At 43.2% G+C, this 22359-nt stretch overlaps 1 protein-coding gene across 3 annotated transcripts in view; it reads right to left on the reverse strand.

Annotated features, from left to right (window-relative positions):
- The window catches only part of CELF6 (CUGBP Elav-like family member 6), a 605900-nt gene that overhangs the window by 63629 nt on the left and 519912 nt on the right, over positions 1 to 22359 (reverse strand). For all 3 annotated transcript variants that reach the window (XM_033920838.1, XM_033920837.1, XM_033920836.1), the window contains one exon: positions 15534 to 15677. In XM_033920838.1, the coding sequence (XP_033776729.1) occupies positions 15534 to 15677 (144 nt within the window). The remainder of the gene's footprint in view (positions 1 to 15533; positions 15678 to 22359) is intronic.

Genomic DNA, 22359 nt, shown 5'->3' on the forward strand with positions numbered 1-22359 from the left:
TCCAAGTTTTTTAATGCCAGCTAGTGCATAGCCAGTTAAGATGACATTCAGACTTAACCAGATTAAAAAAAAAAAAAAAAAGTGATGCATGGCTCCGCCCCATTCTACCCACAGCTCCGCGCCATTCCACTCCCAAACCCAGCCCCACATAAACCTCATCTCTTTGGGGCTGCATCTGGAGGGCATCTGCGCATGCACCAATGTGACACAATGATGTCATACACATGCAAGTATACGTGTGACATCATCGTATCACATCCATGAATGTGCAGATGCCCTCCAGACGTGGCCCTGAGCTCAATGGTTTTGAATACCCAGACAAACTGCCGGGTTTTGAAAATACGTCCGGACACCTGGACAGTCCTCTAAAAAGAGGACATGTCCGGGTAAATCTAGATATCTGGAAACCCTAAGTTAACTGGCCCTGGTTTAGTGGGCAAAGATAGGCCTGCTTTTTATACAGGCTTATTTTCTTGTTAAGCCTAGTTACTTAAGTTCTGAATATTGGGATTTAAGCAGTAACAACCCCAGAATGCCCCAACATCACCGACTTATATTTTGGCGCTAACTGGGCAATTTCTGTGGTAAGAACTGGTTAAATGCCACTGAAAATGCTCAGTTGGCCACCAAGGCATTAATTAACTGGCTGGCGGCTGTTCCTGACCTGTTAATCTACACTGAATATTGACCAGCATATATCCTGGCTTTGTACAATTGAGATTTAGACATGTATGCATTATAGGCATCTAAATGCTGGTTTATGCACATCTAAAACCTAAACAGGACTTCCCAAAATAAGCACTTTAATATTGCGAGACACCTTGCATTTTACCTGTCCTAGTCAGTTCATTGTGATCGCTCTGAAAACATAGGCTTAATATTCTTAAAATTTTACAATGGGGACTAATGAATGTACAGCTCTCCCTCCGTATTTGTGGTTTCCCTATTTGCGAATTCGATTATTCGCGATTTTTTTTTTTCTTTTGGCAGGCTGCCCAAACCTTCCCGGACCTTATCTGGTGGTCTAGCGGCAACGCGGGGCAGGAGCGATCTTCCTACGCTCCTGCCCCATGCATAGCTGTCCTCAAAATGGCTGCTGTGAGTTCCTGTTGAAGTCTCGAGACTACAACGGGAACTCACGGCAGCCATTTTGATGTCGGCTCCGCAAGGGGCAGGAGGGTAGGAAGATCGCTCCTGCCCTGCGTCACCGCTAGACCACCCGGTAAGGCCCGGGGGACGCAGGAGGGAGGTGGTGGTAGGTCAGAGCCGGCCAAAAATCTTATTCGTGATTTTTCCCTATTTGCGGCCCGGCTTTGCACCCCCGTGAACACGGAGGGAGAGCTGTATAAGCATTCACTGGCCACCAGTTTACAATGGCCTATCAAAAATCCCCATAATCACTTGGGCACTGTTTATTTAGTTGCTGGGGCAGAGTAAGGACAGAATATGAGCAGAACCAAAATCTATAGGGGGCAATTATAAAACTGGGCTCCATAAGCTAGGTACCAAGATGCAGCATCCTGAATGCTAGTTCTATAATGATATCTGGGCACTTTAGATTCCATTAGCATCAGTTAGCATCTGTGCGCCTACATAAAAGGCACATCCACTTACAACAGGCTAACTGCAACACTTTAGTGCGTAACTTGCAACAGTCCGTAAATTACATGCATCGATGTTGGTCCTGTCCATGCCCCTCCCCTGTGAACACCCCCTGACACTTAACCCTTTCAGGACCATAAGGATCGTAGGCCAATTTTTGTGGTTTTGACGACATTTTTATGGTAAAAAGGGCTTGCAGATGCCAAAAAATTGATTTTTTTTGTGAAATATCATTATTTTTATTTAAAAAAAATCACACTTCTGGCTTATGGACAGTGTGGCAAGTGAATCTTCTCGTCAATCTGGCAACGACGCTAATGAATGAATGTCGGAACCAGTTTGTTTACATAAAGGCAGTATCCTATGGAATCCGTACATATCAAATTTTAGAACTGTAGACTATCCCAATCAAAATTTATAGGATTTTAAAGTTATGGGACAAATATGTCCCTTGGTCCTGAAAGGGTTAAAGCTAGAGCCTCAGCACCCTGGAGTTATGGGTTCAAACCCACGCTGATCCTTGTGACCCTGGGCAAGTCACTTAACCCTTTCAGGACCATAAGGATCGTAGGCCAATTTTGGTGGTTTTGACGACATTTTTATGGTAAAAAGGGCTTGCAGATGCCAAAAAATTGATTTTTTTTGTGAAATATCATTATTTTTATTTAAAAAAATCACACTTCTGGCTTATGGACAGTGTGGCAAGTGAATCTTCTCGTCAATCTGGCAACGACGCTAATGAATGAATGTCGGAACCAGTTTGTTTACATAAAGGCAGTATCCTATGGAATCCGTACATATCAAATTTAGAACTGTAGACTATCCCAATCAAAATTGATAGGATTTTAAAGTTATGGGACAAATATGTCCCTTGGTCCTGAAAGGGTTAAGCACTAAGGGCTCCTTTTACAAAGCCGCGCTAGCGGGGTTAACGCGCGTGACTTTTCATCACGCGCTAACCCCCCGCGCTGGCCAAAAACTACCGCCTTCTCAGGAGGTAGCGGTAGCGCGTCCTGCGGTTTAGCGCGCCTTTGGAAAAGGAGCCCTAAGTGAGTTGCACATATCAGTCATAGAATAGCCCCGAGCAGCCACCTTGCATTTACGCATACAAATGTACACTTAACCCCACGAGAGCTGGAGGAGTGGCCTAGTGGTTAGGGCAGGAGCATCAGCACCCTGAGGTTGCAGATTCAAGCCCGACGCAGCTCCTAGTGACTCCATTGCCCCAAGTATGTTAGTCAAATTGTGAGCCCACCGGGTCAGATAGGGAGAAATACTCGAGTACCTGCATGTAAACTGCTTAGGCTATAAACAGGGTATAAATGCCAAAAACAAATAAATAAAACGGTGCGTAAATTTTGGCATCAAATTATAAATGTAATGTAATGTAATGTAATTTATTTCTTATATACCGCTACATCCGTTAGGTTCTAAGCGGTTTGAAGAAAGTATACATTAAGATTATAAATGAGAAGTAAGAAGGTACTTAAAAAATTCCCTTACTGTCCCAATCTAACTAAAGTACCTGGAAATTAATAAAGAAGAGAAAATAAAGATGGTTGAAAAAAGAAAAATTCTATGTGAATTTATAGGATGGAAATTAAACTGACTGTGAAGAACTGTATGAAAAATACATATGGAATGCAGTTAGAGAGGGTAGGTTACAATCTATTTATGGTATTTGTTTAATTGGAAGGTGTTAAGGTGTGTGTGTGGTGGGGTGGGGGGGGGGGGTCTATGTATAGTGGCTACATTTGGACACTACTGCTAAGCAGTCAATGTAGCCCTTCTAAAAACAGCCTAAAGTAAACCGCATCACTGTTTGTAGAGTCACTGAAATTCATCCCTACCCCCCCCCCCATTCTACAAATGGCGTTGAAAGTTAGGTGCACAATTGGGCAGGCGCAGTTGTGCTGTAGAAAATGGCAAGTTACGCGCGTAATATAATTAATTACTTGGTGCTAAATCGGCAAGTAATTGGCGATAAATGTTCATAGCTGGCAATTACAAAGCACACATTGGCACTATTATGCAGTTGCGTGTGTAACAGACTTACATCCAGTGGTGCGCGGTCAGGGCCTTCAGGGGATTCGCGCCCCCCCCCTAAAGGCCCCGAGGGCACTGCTCTGAATTTTATTGGTTGAGCAGGCAACAGGCAGATAGAAACATAGAAACATGATGACAGATGAAGGTCAAATGACCCATCCAGTCTGCCCATCCGCAGTAACCATTATCTCCTCCTTTCCCTATTGGCTAAGGCTCTTAACATTTGCATCTCCTCTTCCTATAGGCTAAGGTTCTTTACACCTGCATTATGATGTCATCGAACTTTATGGTTATAGAAACATTGTAACATGATGGCAGATGAAGGCCAAATGCTGCCCATCCGCAGTAACTATCATCTCTTCCTCTCTCTAAGAAATCCCACGTGCCTATCCCAGGCTTTCTTGAAATCAGACAGTCTCTGTCTCCACCACCTCTTCCGGGAGACTGTTCCACGCATCTACCACCCTTTCTGTAAAAACATATTTCCTTAGATTACTCCTGAGCCTATCACCTCTTAACTTCATCCTATGCCCTCTCATTCCAGAGCTTCCTTTCAAATGAAAGAGACTCGATTCATGCGCATATACATCAAGTAGGTATTTAAATGTCTCTCCCGCCTTTCCTCTAAAGTATGCATGTTGAGATGCTGCTCAGTCAATCAAATTCAGATCAGTACTGTCAGGGCCTTCAGGGCATTCAGAGAATCCCCAGCCCAAGAGCCCTGCTTTTTTTGTTGGTTTGTTTGTATACTTTTTGTTTGATGCAGTTTGACTGGCTGAGCAGGCTGCCTGCTCAAGAAATCAGACTGCATGAAGCAAAAAGTAAACAACAAGAAAAAAAAAATAATTAAAAAGCGGGACTGTAGAGCTGGGGATTCACTGAATCCCCTGATAGCCCTCACCGCATGCCATTGCTTACACCCCTATTCGACAAACAACACGCTTAACTTCTTTCATGCACAAATTCAAAGAGGACGTTAATGATGGAGGGACGCGGGCGTGTCAAGGACATTCCATTTTTGTGCGCACTTTATAGAACAGTTGCATTTGTGCGTCCAACTGTCATATTTAGGCGCGACCATTTACTCCAGCCATTGACATGGCGTAAGTGTGGCAGTTTAGCCTCTGCCATTATAGAATACTAGCTTAGTGATTGGGGTTTTGGTGCTGAACTTTTAGCCACCTACATAAAATTTATCCGTATAGGCATAGTCACTGGGGGGGTGGGGTGGGGAGTTAACATATTATATATAAATTTAATGCCGCTGACCTATATATATATATATATATATACACAGCACTGAATATTCAGATTTCTTTTAAATACAACAGCGTTCAATTAAACATAACACAACATAGCGTAAAACTTTATTTATATACTGCAAAACCCCACAGTTCAAAGCGATTTACAACACAAAAAAACTGAACAATACCAGCGAAATACAAGTATAACAAAATTACACTGACAGCCAGGCCTGTCTAAATGTTGACCCAAACTGACACCAGACAGTTTGGATTTATCTCAGTTTCTTGAATCATCTAAGGACACAATAACAAAATGTGCCATGTTGAAATCAGAACTAGAGAAGCAAGCTATTTTAAAGTTGTATTTCATGAAAAAACAAGTTCTGTTTTGCGGTCAACGAGTCCCTACTTTTCCTGACGTAAGCAAGCTCAGTTAAAGAGGAAGCAATTCCTACTGCTTAAACCTAAGGTTTTAGCGGAGGTGCAACCTTTTTTTTAAAAAAAAAATTTCCTTGTAAATGCCTTATTTCATATGTAAGTGATAGATTTGTGTTTCTGGACCCAGTCCAGTTGGAAGACTTTCTTAAGTATAAACCAATGCAGGTAGTTTCTTAATTTATCTTTACAAGCCTGGGAGGATGTTGGGTTGACATTTAAAAAGTGCGCCAGATGTTTATTTGCCTGCCACATGTTAAACATCTGGTTTAGTTATTTAGTTTCCTAGCAGCAGCACTAGTGGTCCGAATGATGTGGACTAGATCACCGATATATAATTTGTTTTGTACTTTATTTTAGATGAGCATTCATGCTATTGTTGAAATGGATATTCCTGTAGGTTTGTTATTTAAATTGTAACAAATGAACAAATAAAGAATTAAAATAAATAAATGTTGAGCCAATTGTGTTAATTAAAACGGTTATATGATAAGATGAAATGTAGAAGACTGATTTTCTTCAAAGGCGGTGGGGGTGGGGGAGGGGTCATTTTTTTTACTCTAATTATAATGGCTAAGGACATTCATTCTCTGTCTTCTTCTATCCACGTTTATGCAGTCCTTCATGTAGAAGTAAAAGGAATTCTGAGAGTAACGGTGTAGCTAAATAATGACAGTACTTATAAGCATCTGCCTTAGGGTTTTGGTTCTACTGTCAGGTCAAAACTGGGAGGAGCCATCGCGGTCAGATAGAGAGGACACTCTACTGCTCTCTTGGTCACAGAAAATGGTAAACTTGGGCTCAATGCTAAAAAATGGAACTCTTTTTGGGCTACCGGCTAAGTCCAGCAGCCAGACAGTCCTGCCTAAAAAAATCAGGTCTATCTTTGGCTGCTAGGACTTAGCTGGCCAGCCAATGAATATCGGCTTGGCTGATTAGGTTGCACTGAACTTGGAAATTCAATGCAGGTGGCTGGGTATTGCCCCAAAGTCGCCATGCTGTCTCCTGTGGTCTGAATATCAGCCCCCTTATTATATACTCACATTGTTTCATTCATATTTTAGACATTTATGGTTTCAAAATGGATGCGCCTGCCACATGCAACTGGAGTACAAAGGCCAAATTCTCCAAACGGTGTCCCAAAAGTTAGGAGGTGGTAGGTGTCCTATCGTCGTCTAACGAACCAGTCGGGACGCATGTTTTTTTTTAAAATTGCAGGCGCTGTTCATAGGTACCTGCCTCACGCCTAAAGATAGGGATGCCTATGGATGCCTAAGGCCATCGTGGGCATGGTTTGTGCCAGAAGTAGCCTTATTCATCCATAGGCATCCCTATGTGCTTCCGTAGGTGAGAGACTGGCCCCTTAAATGCTGGCCCATGTTTAAGGCACCTATGTTTAAAAAGAAAGACTCGATTCTGGACATGGTGCCTGCTGGTGATTGACATGCGGCAGTTGCCCATTTTGCAGGCCCGCTTCCAGAATCAGGCCCTAAATGTCCATTTTCACCTGCATTTCAGAATAGGCTCTATGTTGGTATGACCCGTTTTAAGCCAGCACCGAGATTCCGGGTATGCTGTGAGACGTCGGTGCGGAGGAGAGGTGCCGGTGCCAGCTGACTGCCCACAGGACATGCCTCTTGCAGCAAGAGGCAAGTCCTGTAGGCGGTCAGCTGGCACTGGTGCCTCTTCTCTCGCACCTCTCCCAGAGGCATAGTAATAAGCAAGCTCAGGGTCCCATCTGGAGGGCCTCCATGCACGCACTGACATTGCCACGAGGACATCACACATGAGTGTGATGCCATTGCATCGAGATCCGCATGCTCCAGACACGACCCCGAGTTTAGTGTGCCGAGGCTTCAAAAAATTTGCGAGACCTTGTTCTAAACTAATAGCATATAACACACAAAAAAAGGGAAATACAAATACACAGCAAAAGACAATAACACCCACAAAGAAGTGTAAATGCCTGCAGAACCGGGACAGATACTTATTTCAAATGAAAGACCCGACACTGCCAGTGTTTCGGATCTTGGCCTGCCTCAGGGGTCTTATAAGTTATCATGCATTGGTCTAATAGAGAAGGCGGGAAGCATTCATAGTTGCTGATTGTCGGAAGCAGTTTAATTTGAAGTTGGGATGAGTAATTCCAAAAAAGAAAATTGCATGATAACTTAAAAGACCCCTGAGGCAGGCCAAGAGCCGAAACATTGGCAGTGTCGGGTCTTTCATTTGAAATAAAGAAGTATTTGTTCCGTTTCTGCAGGCATTTACACTTCTTTGTGAGTTCTAAACTAATAGCATAACATGAGACATCCAGATCAGAATATCTCAGATTTGATTTGTATGCCCTTTCTAAAATGCCATTCCAAATAAATAAAGGGTGACTTCATGTAGAGATCATCCTTAGCCGAGTTTTACACTGGTGCCCAAAGTTATACAGTATGGAGTTGCTATTGACCACTGGAATAATACACAAGAAGACATCTTGAAGACGCAATGAAGTCAATGTCCCTGACAACTGAGCCTAGGACACAGACCCTAGGTTCTGTGTCTTTCATCTGTTAGGAGTAGAGAGGAGCAACAATTTAAGGTGGAGCTCAACCCAGGTGGATTGCAGTTTGATATGAGTTTGTCTTTTTTTTTGAGAGAGAGAGATTTCCTACAAACTTACTGGAAAAATTCATTACATGTGAAGCAGCTGATTTTCCCCCCACAGATCTAACAATTAAATCAAATCTTTCGTATCCTGGGTATCAAGCTACTTTCAAAAACCTTACTTTTCTTCTATGAAAAATTTATAATTTGTCCTCCTGCTCTTTACCATCTCTAAGAAAACAGACACAAACATGATACTAAAACACAAACGACACAAATCAACTAAGCCATCCACCTACAACACACACAAACTCTCTCTTCCTCTCGCGATCATAATTAAACCTCACAAACACTTTCTAGAGACAGTCTATGGCAAATCTGATGACAACCTCAGTCAAGACTCATTGGGACTTGCCTGTAGGTTTGTTGACCTCCAAATGTGGCACATTATTAAACTTGATTCAACTTTGATAGGTTTAACAAACTTTTTTTGGAACTTTTTCAAGGATTCTTACATCTTAGACAGGAGACGCTTTCAACTCAGAAAACAACGTATTTTTGTCTCTTTGATAATTTTTGTCACTGAAAGCTATATTTACTGCATTTGAATGTAGCAATGCAAATACTGACTTGCCCAATATGACCTAAAAGTATAGAGCAACCCTAGACACAACTCTTTTAAGGTCTCCTTGTAGAAAGAGGAAGGAACACTGAAGTAAAACATTACAAAGAGCTATTCACGCAATAATTTCATGCAACATTTTATAAATCACTTTATACCCAATTCTGAGATCAGCACCGCAAATTTCACTAGGGCCCTCTTCTATGAAACTGGGATAGCAGTTTTTAGTGCGGGGAGCTGTGCTGAATGGCCTGCGCTGCTCCCGACGCTCATTGCTATTGCAGTTTAATAGAAGAGGGTCCTTAGGTTATCCTGCACCATATTAATTTTTATAGATTAAGAGGGCTATTTTAGAAGTGTAAATAGTTGCATGTATATATATAGATCTGCTCTTGGATAGAGCAATATTATGTAAACAGGAGTGGAGGATACACAATAAAGGCCTGATTCTCTTTAGGACGCAAATCTTGGCAGATGCCAATCGCATGTCAATCGCGCATCAGCGATCTCAAGAGAATCGTGTCTACATAGCTGAACAGACACCTTAAATGTAGGCCAGCATTTTGCAGGCCTACAATGTGGGCCTCCTTCCTCGAACAATATTTTTTAAAAACGTGCTTCCCGATTGGCTGCTAGACGGCAGTCGGGATATGTGTTTCGAGGATCAGGCCTTGGGCATGCTTAGGCATTCTTATGCATCTCCATAGATGTTTCCTCAAACAATTTTTTTTTTTTTTTTTTAAATGTGTGCCTGATTGGCTGCCAGGTAGGACACCTATTGCTGCCTGCAATCAGGATGCGCATTTCGAGAATCAAGCCCTAACAGTCTTCACACAACAACTCCACTAAATTACATACATAACCCTGGCACCAGTACTATAAACAGCGGCAAAAGCCTCAGGTTTTAAGTGAGCTGCACTATTTTACCACTCTACTCGCCAACATCATCGGCATAAAAAACCTCCGAATTATTATGCAAATATATGGCCACAACTGAAACAACAAAGTCCCCACCCCAATGTTGGCCCACTCAAACGCCACTTTTTCAGGGCTACGAGGCTAATAAAGTGCAGTGTTGCTGGCTTTTTTCCTTTGGAAGCGCAGGACCACGTCGAGGGGACTGTATTGTTTCAATTGTGCCCATATGTTTGCATAAATCTCTTTATTCAGCTGACTTAGTAGTTTGGAGTTTTTTAAATGGAGTTTTTTGATGTTGGTGAGTAGAGAAGTAAAATAGTGACGCTCACTTAAAACCTGAGGCTTTTTCCTCCGCTTAATCCAGTGTATCACAAACCGTGTGTTGCGGCACATTAGTGTGCCCCCAGACGCCAGGGAGGAGGAGAGATGCCAGCGTCGGCTGACTGCCTACAGGCGTCTCTCCTCTCCATGCCTTTTCAGCAACACCCTCTCCCCCCACTGGCGTCTCAGGGCCCTGTCAGGAGGGCCTGCACAGATGTCGACATGATGATATCCACGCACTTCCAGATTCCCTCGAGACGCCGCCCCCAATTTAGTGTGCCACTGGTTTGCAAAATTTGCGAGACACTGGTTTAGTCTATAGTAGTGGTGCCAAGGTGATGTGTGTAATTTATATTACATTACATTAGAGATTTCTATTCCGCCATTGCCTTGCGGTTCAAGGTGGATTACAAAAGAATAAAAAAAAAAACGGATTACAAGAAGAAGATATCTGGTAATTTCTAGAGGAGATAAAGAGTGGATGAGGTTGCTTTGGGGAATTGAGAAGGTATTGGGAAGTGGGAAGGAGCTAGCGGTATTAAGTCATTTGCAGGAATTTCTTGAAAAGTATAGTCTTTATTTCTTTTCTGAATGTTTTGTAGTCTGGGGTCAGAATCAGTAGCTTGGAGATTTGGTTGTCGAGTTTCGCTGCTTGTGTGGCTAGGAGGCCATCATATAGTTTTTTTTCCGTGGAGTTCTTGTGCGAGACATATTAATCCAATGAGAAATAAAATTTTTTCCGTCCCTGCCCCCTCACTCTGGAACTCAGCTCCGAACTATTTAAGAGAGAACACAACATTAAGATAAGTTTAAGTCTAGCCTTAAAACTCTTCTTTTTAAAGATGCTGTCCAAGTATGATCATCCTTTTAAGGATGTTTGAAGACAATGCTAGTCCAGCCTTCTGGGGTAACTTTCTGTTCCCCCATCCTTTTGATTTTCTCTTTTTTGTTCTTTCCTTTACAATCTATCGTAGTTCTTCCCTTTCCTCCGGTGCCAGTTTGTTTAGGTTAGTTTTGTTAGTCCTGCTTTCTTTTTTTTGATGTTTTTGGTTGTTTACCTGTTTTACTTAAACCTTATGTAAAACCGCTTTGAAATTTGATAAGGTGGGATAACAAATTTTTAATAAACTTGGAATTATATATAGATCTGCTACATGTGCAAGCAGTGATTTTAGAAAATTGTTATTCACCCATGGAGATCTACACCATATAGAGATTTCAAAGGAGTGTGGTTGATCAGGCCCAAAGATATAAATGTGTATTCCATTTTTACAAGGAGAATATATATGTATACCAGGTGCAAAGGCTAATGGAATCCCTACCCTCCAGCCTCTGGACTTCCCAACTCCTGACATCTCCAAACCCCCTTCTCACCCTTACCCCTGCCCATGAATTTTCATGACACACACGTGGACACCCATCTCCTTGACATCAATCAACCTTTCAGTCCCTACCTGACAGCACTCCATAGCCCCACACCGCCAGGCATACTTCCAACGCAATCTATACTGAGACTCTCCCTGGTAGTCTACTCTAATGCAAAGCAAAAGCAATCTTCTGCTCTACTGAGGGACCAGTTTGAAAATGGTTCCTCTTTGGGCCTTATTTGACAGTTTGACCCCTAGTATTAGTATCATAAGACTATCGCTAGAGCCATTTGTTGAATACAGGCACTGATACAGTGGGAACAGCTGTGGTTCACTCCTAATCCCCCCTAGGCCACCATGGAAACTTCTGTTATGAAATTGGAGGGTATCAGGAAGTGGGGGTTGGGTTGAAATGGTGTCAGGGAGTGTCCAGGTACCTGTAAAGGTTTATGGTTTATTAAAATTCGTTATACCGATTCAGTTGCATATGAAAAATCGAAACGGTTTAGAATTTTAAAAAATGAGCAAAGAAAGGAACTACAAAGTATCATAGTAAAGAGTCAAGCAAACAAAAAATAAAATAGCAATCATAACATGTTCAGAGGGTGTTAGTAGGTTGTGATGGTATCAAGGAGGGAAGTCGAGGGTGGAGATGTTACAACCTGTGTTAGGAATTGCACAGGACTAGGGGAGATGAGTGATCTGAGTGTGTTGTGATATGTGTTGAGGAGTTTCAATGGGAGGGAGATAATCTTCTGTTGTCAGGGGAGGAGATTGGGGGAAGGGATGTTTGTGCCTGATTCTGTAAGTGTGGACTGTAAAATCAATATGCCCACATGTGGTTGCTGGTACTTATTCATGTGAAACTCTACAAGGCCACACTCTTTTTGAGCACATGAATACGAGGGGCGCTGAAAACGTCTCAGCCCAACCAAGAAGAGAATGATATGGATATGGTTCAATCAATGATCTGAAAAATGGGCATTGGAACGGAGGAGGCCAAAGGGGCCATAGGCCTCCCCATAGATTGGCGTTCGCTGGTTGGTTTCTGCCCACTCATCTCCCCTCCATGCACTTTACTTTAAAATCTTCGGGCAGCCGCCATGCAGCGTCAACGAGCAGGTCTGCCCTGGAATCCTTCATTCTACTTCCGGGGGTAGGCCTGCCTGTTGATGCTACATGGCGGCTACTCAAAGTTTAAAAAGTACAGCACAGGGAGGAGGTGAGTGAGGGAGTCAGGAGCTGGTGAGAGGCTGTGCCGCAGGATTCTTTTGGCTAGGGCAGAGCCCTTGGGCCCCTCCCCCCCAAAAAAAAACCAAAATAGCATTCCATTGTCTATGATCTGAAACAATGTCAAAAATATAGAATTTCATTTCTGTAAATTGGCACTTAACGAAATAAGATAACACTCTTTTCAGCTACAGTGGCAAAATAACGCTCATAATTTAGGAAGTTGGTTGGGCTGAGAACTTTTTCGCACCCCCTAATGTTTATGAAATTGATGCTGGTACTGTATATGCTGGTAAATATTTGCAAAAGGCTCTACATTTGACAGAGCCTTCTGTAAAATACCAGGGGAATAGGGCACATACAAACTTGGATATCTCAGTTAGGGATGGGCTATCATTGATAACGGAATATCACTCACTGATAATAGTGCACACTTGGGGAAATTCTATAGTTGCACACTGAAATTTGGGTGCATGCCCAAGTTGTGAGTGTAACTTAATTGATCAATAAGCCCTTAACTAGCAATAATTGAGTGCTAACAACCAGTGGTGTAGTAAGAGGGGTGCGGGGAAGCAGTTCGCCCCGGGTGCCATATTGGTGAGGGCGCAGGCACCCATCCACCCCTCTCTGCCCCCCACTCCTTTCCCGCCCCTACTCCCGTGCACGCACGCCGCTTCCCTTCCCCTGTACCTCTGTAACGTTCCTGGCACGAGCAGCAACCCCTCCAACCTGCTGTCGCACCAGCGTCGGCTCTTCCTCTGATGTCACTTCCGGGCCCTGCACCTAGGAAGTGACATCAGAGGAAGAGCCGACACTGGTATGACAGCAGCTCGGGGGTTGCTGCTCATACCAGGAATGTTAGAGAGCTATGAGGGGAGGGGGGAAGGGAAGCAGCACACATGCGGCAGGAGGGGACAGGGAAGGAGCATGTGGAGATGGGGGACGGAGAGGGGGGGTGGTGGAGAGGTGCCACTGCCCCAGGCACCTCTTACCAACTAATTATTGCAGTTGGCATCAATTAGAATTTGTTCATGCAACTCACTGTGGCCTATTCCATATAGCTCATCACTACAGTTCCCTCTAAGGCTGAGTCGGAGTTCTCCACATACAGTCCTGTCAGTAGGGTGGGAGTTGGTGCCGTTTCACTATCACATTTTCAACGGTGAGTTCAATTTTGATAAAACAAAACCACTGTGGAGAAGATGATGTTTAAGATGCAGGTTTTATTAAAAGTTCAATCCAATAATCCACAAAAGGAATGCCTAGGACCCAAAACGTTGGGGACTGTGGACCCAACACGGTCCATGTTTCAACAAAACTGTCTGCTTCAGTGGTCCCTAAAGGTCCTGATACAGAAACTCATGGAAGAGAGGCTAAAAACCACTCTTGGCAAAACTCTGTGCGGTTGAGAAGTCCTCAATGGCGAGAAAAAGAGCCAAGTTCTGGAGGATTCCAGGGAACCTTCCTGTCTTTAGTGACTGAAAACACAACATTGAATTGCTGCCACCTGCTGGCAGTAATGCAGTTGGAGGACACCCGCTCAGTTTATAGGGAACAGTGCTCAGTGCTTAACTCTTATAGCATGGATCTGAAAAGGGGATGTGGCCAGTGCTTTCTGAAAAGTTGCGTGTGAAGTTATAGAATGTCGTCTAACTTGAGTGTCGATATTTACACCTGGGTCCAGCAGGTGTAAATTCAAGTTAGATATGGGATTTGTGCTTAAGTGCTATTTTATATAAGGCATGCACTGTTTATAGAATAGCACTTTTTAAATGAAATATATATATATATAAATAATTTAAAAGTGCTATTCTACTGTATGTATATATATTTATTGAGCTTTTCAGATATACAATACCAAAATTATAGGGTACAGAGCAAAAACAGAAAAAAGAAGAAATACAAAAACAAATTAAATATTAGAAACAGTTTATAGAATTTCCCATATTTTTCTTAAAAAGTATGCATCGCTTGTACAGAGATGAAAAGAGCACCAGAGAGGGTAGAGTCTGCCGCCTCCATTGGATAAATGCAAAGAGCAGAATGAACATCTGTGGAAGCATAAAATTTTATTATACAACACAAAGCGTGAATTAAAAAAAAGAGTCCCAACATGGTCACGTTTTGCCACCATTGGGCTACCTCAAGTCCAAGAACAAATAAGACTTTTTGTTTCCAACATGCCAGATTTCTTCATATGTGCAAAATCTACAACTGTAATAGAATTTGTGACAAGAAGAAGCGATGTACACTTTCTCCTAATAGTGAACATATGTGTGATAGTTTGCGCATGTGCACACAATTAGGAAAAGAATGTGCCCACACTCCTTTGCAAAGAGTGTGCACTATTGACGACATTTGTTCTGGAACAAACCTCCCCCTATCCCCTGGAAAAACAATGACAGGAAAATTATTTGGCTACCTAAGTCTAGTCCCAATTAGAGAATGACCCGAGGCCAAATTTTTCACCGTCCCCGTGAGTTTTGTCCCTGTCCCATTCCTGAAAGCTCTCCTTAACCGCAAAAGCCTCGGACACTTATGATTATAAAAGGCTCCTTTTACGAAGGCGCATTAGGGCCTTAACACGCGGAATAGCGTGCGCTCAAATGCCACGCGCGCTAGCCGCTACCGCCTCCTCTTCAGCAGGCAGCAGTTTTTTGGCTAGCGCGTGCGGTCATCCGGTGCGTGCGCTAAAAACGCTCGCACACCTTCGTAAAAGGAGCCCAATGTGTTTGAGGCTTGTGCAGCTGAGGACGGAGCTTGCAGGCAGGGACAGGTAAAGAACTCGCGGGGACGGGACGAGAAAATGAGTTTCCTGTGGGGACGGGGAAAAATTTGTCCCCGTATCATTCTTTAGCCCTAATTTCCATTGTATGTAAAATGGGGATTCACCTCTCATAATATTTTGCTTTGAGCTAATACAGCTTACTCTGTATTGATAAAATCCTTAACATTGACATTTTCACTGGTGATCATTTTGCAATTTTACAGTTATGTACGTTTCACTTAAGTAAGTCCTCTAACAGTGACTGGGATTTTCACAATGCAATATAGAAACGTTTCCACTGATCCAATTATGAAATTAAAAAAAATAAGGGCTAACGATGGCCTGTAGAATTCTTAAGCGGAAGTGAGAGTACTCTGCTTACTTACCAAAGCATTTACTTTGGTTGGTGGCACGGTCAACAAAAACTTTGGCAGAGATGACATTACCAAAAGGCAAAAACATCTGCATGAGCTCTGCATCCCCAAACTCCTGGGGCAGATGATATATAAATAGGTTGCATCCTTCGGGACCTATGATGACATATTTGTGCACACAAAAGATATACAGAGATTAGAAAAGAGGTCATACATCGGTGTATTTAAGCATGCCATTTGGCTTATATGTTTATTTAGCATGGTTTCCTTTCATAAGAAGAATGTATACTGTACAATATTCCAATAGATCAACTAATTCCAGTAATATACTTGCTGGGTATAATGCCAACCACTGTTGGCAGAAAATTCAAAAATGAACTCTATAACTGTAAGATAAAGGGGAAAAGCCTCAGAAGCCACGGGGCAAAACTTTGCACCGGAACTATGAAGGGGAGCCATGCCTTTTCAACGGCTCTCCCTCCCCATGCTTCTATCATTAGCTGAAAAACCCTTGTCTTAAGTATTGTTTACAGTACTCCCCCGAAATTCGCAGGGGTTCCGTTCTAGGAACCCCCGCAAATTTTGAAAAACCGCGACTATGGTTTTTATAGGCAGGAGAGAGCAGCTAGGGGCGCCGATGGGTGCGAAATCACTTGCGGTATGTTCTGACCACCTCTCCCTGTTGCTAAAGTCAGGCTCCATCCATCAGGAGCCGCTTTGACATGCAGCTCCTGATGGGTGTAGCCTGAATTTAGTACAGGAAGAGGCGGTCGGAGAATACCGTGAATTAGTGAGTCCTGTGATTCGCGAACTGTGAATTCGCGGGGGAACTGTGGAGTTCACAAATATTGGCTAATCATTAAAGCAGTGAAGTACCAGCTTGAAACACAATGAAAAAAGAAAAGGAAACGCAAACATATCTTAGCTTTTAGATGCTTTGCTGGATACCTGCTTGTGTTCTCCGTCATTTCTCTATGTCAGTGCAAACTGTGTTCATAGCGGGATACAATCTTTGCACTGTACAATATGTACATGCTTTATACTATGACCAACTGTATCTAACCCTGCCTTTCTCTCATAATCATTTTGCAAATCACCAAGCTATTTATTCACATCTTCCCAATAATCCAGCCAAAAATCACAAGACAGAAATTCACACATTTCTATTCACCCACCAAAATACCATCAAATTACTCCTTCAGATTCTCTTATTCGCCTAAAGACCAACAAGGTAAACTTTATTTCAGATCTACCCCCCAATCCATCCAGAAACTTCTAAGCTAACCATTCATCTAAGTCAGTCCTGGAGAGACCCCTTGCCAGTCAGGTTTTCAGGATATCCACAATGAATATGCATGAAATAGATTTGCATACAATGGAGGCAGTGTGTATAAATCGATCTCATGCATATTCATTTTGGATATCCTGAAAACCTGACTGGCGAGGGGGTACTCCAGGACCGACTTGAGAGACACTGGTCTAGGATCGGTTGTGTCCCTCCTCTGCCCTCTTCGCTGCCCCTCCTCCGCAGCACTTGCCCCCTTCCTTTCCCCCATACCTTTTTAACTTCTCCGGTGTGAGCAGCATGCCCTTGTCAGTGTCCGCTCGCCCACTGACATCATGTGCTAGGCACAGATCCCGGAAGTGATGTCAGAGAGAGCGCTGATGTCGACGCGGGCAGTATCCTCGCACCGGGGAAGTATAAAAAGGGACAGGGGAAGGAAAGAGGTGTGTGCTCGCGGCAAGGAGAGGAGCGGGGGAGTAGAGAGGAGGAGGAAAGCCATGCCCTTAGGAAAACCACACCTGGGGCAGAACTCCGCCCCCGCCCCCCCCCCCCCCCTACTACGCCACTGTCTAGAACAGGGGTGTCCAACCTTTTGGCTTCCCTGGGCCGCATTGGCAGAAAAAAATGTTTCTGGGGCTGCACAAACACGCAAACGCTGCAGCAAGACAGAGGAGAGAGCCGGCAAGATGGTAAACACCCGGGGGGCAGAAGAGGAAAACACTGCATCGCCCTTGACCGGGGCCGCACAAAATACTTCACGGGGCCGCAGGTTGGACACCCATGGTCTAGGATATCAGTCTACAGTACTTCCCCGAAATTCAAAAAAACTGCAGCTGGAGAGGCAGGAGAGGGCAGCCGGAGCACCAGCGGGTGAAGAAAATCACTTGCGGTCTGCTCCGACCACCTCTTCCTGTAGTAAAGTCGGGCTACACCAATCAGGTGAATTCGCGGGGGAACACTGTACTAAGAAACCAGCAAGCTACTTATTCATCCGCAGATTTCTAAGCAAACCATTCATCTAAATCTACATATTTACCCATAATCCACCAAGCAGCAGATAATAACCTACCAAACTATTCATTCAGTTATTAATATCTATATTACATATTAATTTGAATGAATCACCAAGATAGACTTTTTTCCACCTCTATCATTTGTCTATCCAAAGGTTTCATCTAGTTGCTAATGAGCCTTTTCCCGTTTTCTAATGGCGTATTGGGGATGCTGAAAAGTTCTCAGTCCAACCAAGAAAAGAACGACGTGGGTATGGTTCAATCAATGATCTGAAACAATAATTTATAATTTACAGTTTATGGTTTATTATTTATAGTCCACCTTTAAACAAGGCGGATTACAACCATACATACATAATTTATAAAACAACAAGACTAAAACACAAACACATCAAATAACATCAAAATTGCCAATTCTTATAAAAGTATTAACCGACTCGCACATCATCTTACGAAGCAAGCGGCGCTTTAACAATTTCTTAAATTTACTCAGATCTTTCCGTTGCCTAATATATCCCTTTCTTTGGCATTGTTGCTCAGAAGCAAACATATGTCTTCTACAGGTCTTGTGGGAGATCTGAATCTCCAAATGCCTGTTGAGTTGGCGTTGCTGCTCTCGTTCAACATCAAGTTGGGTAAAGCAGCCATTTGCACCATCTACCAATTAAAGTGATATACTGGGAGTCTGTTCCATTCTATGGGCCCCGCACATGAAAAAGTACTAGATCTCACAATCTCTAGGTGCAGTTTCTTATGAGTAGGAATAACCAAGTTGCAATGTTCAGCAGAACGAAAAGATCAAAGGGGTACATAGGGCGTCATACAATCCTGCAGATATTTCGGTGATAAATGATATACACTTACGTAAACTAACAGAAACAATTTGTATTTCACTCTGTATTCCATGGTCCACTAGCGTAGTAAGGGTGGTGGGGGGCAGTTCATCCTGGGCGTGGTCTTTGTAAAGGGTGCAGGCACCCATCCTCCTCTCCGACCCCCTCCTTTCTGACATAAGAACATAAGAATAGTCTTCCTGGGTCAGATCAATGGTCCATCAAGCCCAGTAGCCCGTTCTCACAGTGACCAATCCAGGTCCCTAGTACCTGGCCAAAACCCAAGGAGTAGCAACATCCCATTCAGAATCCTAAAGAATAGTATGATTCTGGAACCCCAAAGAGTAGCAACATTCCATGCTACCGATCCAGAGCAAGCAGTGGCTTCCCCCTTGTCTTTCTCAATAACAGACTATGGACTTTTCCTCCAGGAAATTGTCCAAACCTTTTTTAAAACCAGCTACGCTATATGCTCTTACCACAACCTCTGGCAATGTGTTCCAGAGCTTAACTATTCTCTGAGTGAAAAAATATTTCCTCCTATTGGTTTTAAAAATATTTCCCTGTAACTTCATCAAGTGTCCCCTAGTCTTTGCAATTTTTGACAGAGTGAAAAATCGATCTGACATCACTTCAGCTGACATGACGCGGGCAACAACTTTGTAATGTTGCTCTCGCCTGGAAAATTAAAAAGGTACAGCGGAAAGGAATAGCGCGCGTGTGCGGCAGGGGGGGTCGGGAAGGAGCGGGGGAGAGGATGGAGAAGAGGGCAAAGGAGGGACGCCACCACCCCAGGCATCACTTACCTTTGCTATGCCACTGCCATGGTCAACCAGTACAATGTTACAAAATGTGATTTATACACAACAAAATACGGAAAATCCAAATATGATTTAACATGTTCATACTCCCCTTCCCCAAACAAGGCTGTAATAACAGAATTTTGAACAACTTGTAACGTACGCAGGTTGGAAGATGTTGTCCCCAAATACACAATATTACAATAGTCCAGACTGACCAGCACTACAGATTGAAGAATTGCTTTGAAATGATTGCCTGATAAATACATCCAATGAGTAAGTCTTCCTAATCCTTTCTGTAAGTGTAACTTAAAATTCAACTGAAGGTCCAAAGTCACACTCAAATAATCAGGGGCGGCCCTATAATGAGGCCAACTGGGCGGCCCTCTTGTCCCTCTCCCTAGTAACTAATGCTTTCACCCTTCTCCCCACAATCAGCATTTTTCCCATTATAATACCCCCCCACCACATCTACCTTTAGTTTTCTCTTAAAGTTGCAGAGCGGCAGTAGCGATCCCCTGCCACCGACCCCTGCATCTTCTCTCTACTGCGGTACACCCTCTCTGACAACTTCCTGTTTCCATTGGGGCAGGAATCTATTGTTTGTTTTGCTTTAAACATGGGTGACCTGGGCCCCAAAGTGGTGTGTGAGGTTCTGCTGTCATTTACTGTATTACTGAAGCTACTACCCTCTAAGAAACTGCTATCATAGGCAGCTGGCCAGTCTTGCCTGATAGTTGGGGCAGCCCTTGCCCCACCCCTATTTTGGATGCTCGGAGGGGGCGCTAGCTCATCCCTTGCCACAGACAGCAAATTGCCTTGAGTTGCCCCTGCAAATAATGAACTTCAAAACATAGAATTTCGTTTCTGCAAATTGGCACTTAATGAATTAAGATAACACTCTTTTCAGCTACAGTAGCAAAATAATGCTCAGACGTTAGGAAGTTGGTTGGTTGGGCTGAGAAATTTTCGGCACCACCTAGTATACACCTAGATCTACATATTTATCTCATCGTCATTTATCCATCTGTCTTCTCATTCATCATTCCAGCTGTCTTTCCTTGTGCATTCCTCAGTCAGCTTCTGTAACCTTTTCATTTACCCATCCTTCTTTGAACTCTTCCAAGTAGAGAACGACATGGGGACAGATTTTTCCCCATCCTCGCAGGAACTCAATTTCTCTGTCCCGTCCCTGCGAGTTTTGTCACTGTCCCCTGCCCCATCCCTGTAAGCTCTGCCTTAACTGCACAAGCCTCAAACTCTTATGATTTTAAAGTGTTTGAGGCTTGTGCAGATGAGGACGGAGCTTAGGCATTGGTGGAATGAGGCATTATGACATCACAATCTGAGCTCTAGAATGTTGCTACTTATGATTTTAAAGTGTATGAGGATTGTGCAGATGAGGACGGAGCTTAGGCATTGGTGGAATGAGGCATTATGACATCACAATCTGAGCTCTAGAATGTTGCTACTTAGGATTTAAAGTGTCTGAGGTTTGTACAGATGAGGACAGAGCATAGGCATTGGTGGAATGAGGCATTATGACATCACAATCTGAGCTCTAGAATGTTGCTACTTATGATTTTAAAGTGTTTGAGGATTGTGCAGATGAGGACGGAGCTTAGGCATTGGTGGAATGAGGCATTGTGACATCACAATCTGAGCACTAGAATGTTGCTACTTAGGATTTCAAAGTGTTTGAGACATCTGCAGATGAGGATAGAGCTTAGGCATTGGTGGAATGAGGCATTATGACATCACAATCTGAGCTCTAGAATGTTGCTACGTAGGATTTTAAAGTGTTTGAGGCTTGTGCAGATGAGGATAGAGTTTGCAGGAATGGGGCAGAGACAGGAAAAGAACTTGCTGGGACGGGACGGGAAAATGAATTCCCATGGGGATGGGGAAAAAATTGTCCCCGTGTCATTCTCTACCACTTTCCATTTATCCTACTCCTTGTACATTTCTTAAGCAGCAATATCAGTAATAAAGCAAACACGGACAGATCGAAATAGAAGTCTAATCAAGACTAAGGTGTCATACTCAGTAAGAAACGTACCTCAAACATCCGTACTACGGGTCTCACCCCGAGTCTTTCTGGGGTTATGAGCAATATCATTGGTCCTTAATCCTTGCAAAATTTTTGGATTTTTATATAAATATTTTTTTAATTTTTCAATTCAAGCATATTAAGAAAAAATGAAGCGTTGCCAAAAAAAGAAACACTTAGCTTAAGATGACCCGACGGAGAGTCTGCCGTTTCACCAAGGCTTCCTCAGGGGTTTAGTGTTTCAACCACCAAATGAACACTGTTCAGTGGCAACATTCAGTCCGACATTGCAGCTGAATATACCACAACAAGTGAAAATAATGCCGCCTTTACAAACTGTGGTTTGACACCATGAGATCTTAGGGGATTTTCACTACCAAAAGAGACGTGTTGGGGGTAATTCTATAAAGAGGTCATCAAAATTTACGGGCCTTTTAACTAATCTGTGTAAACAAAAGGGGCAAGTGCAGCTCTTTCCCTCGTCCTGAGTCCATTTTTAGCGTGGCAGTAACATGGCCCCATTTTTCCATTAACAGCCACATGCTAATTTCCCCATTAGAATGTGGCCATTAGCGCATGAGCACTTACCAACACCTAGTTTCTAAGTGGTAAGGGCTTATGTACTAAGCATGTGCTAATCAGAACACACCTACTCTTTGCCACCAGACATGCCTATCACAAAAGACCCTGCAGTAGTGATTTTTAACCTGCTGTAAGCATAAGAATTGCCATACTGGGACAGACCAAAGGTCCATCAAGCCCAGCATCCCGTTCCCAAAAGCGGCCAACCCAGGTTTCAAGTACCTAGCTAGATCCCAAGTATTGAAACAGATTTTATGCTGCTTATCCTAGGAATA

Source organism: Geotrypetes seraphini, chromosome 14 (assembly GCF_902459505.1).
Source record: "Geotrypetes seraphini chromosome 14, aGeoSer1.1, whole genome shotgun sequence".
Taxonomy (NCBI): domain Eukaryota; kingdom Metazoa; phylum Chordata; class Amphibia; order Gymnophiona; family Dermophiidae; genus Geotrypetes; species Geotrypetes seraphini.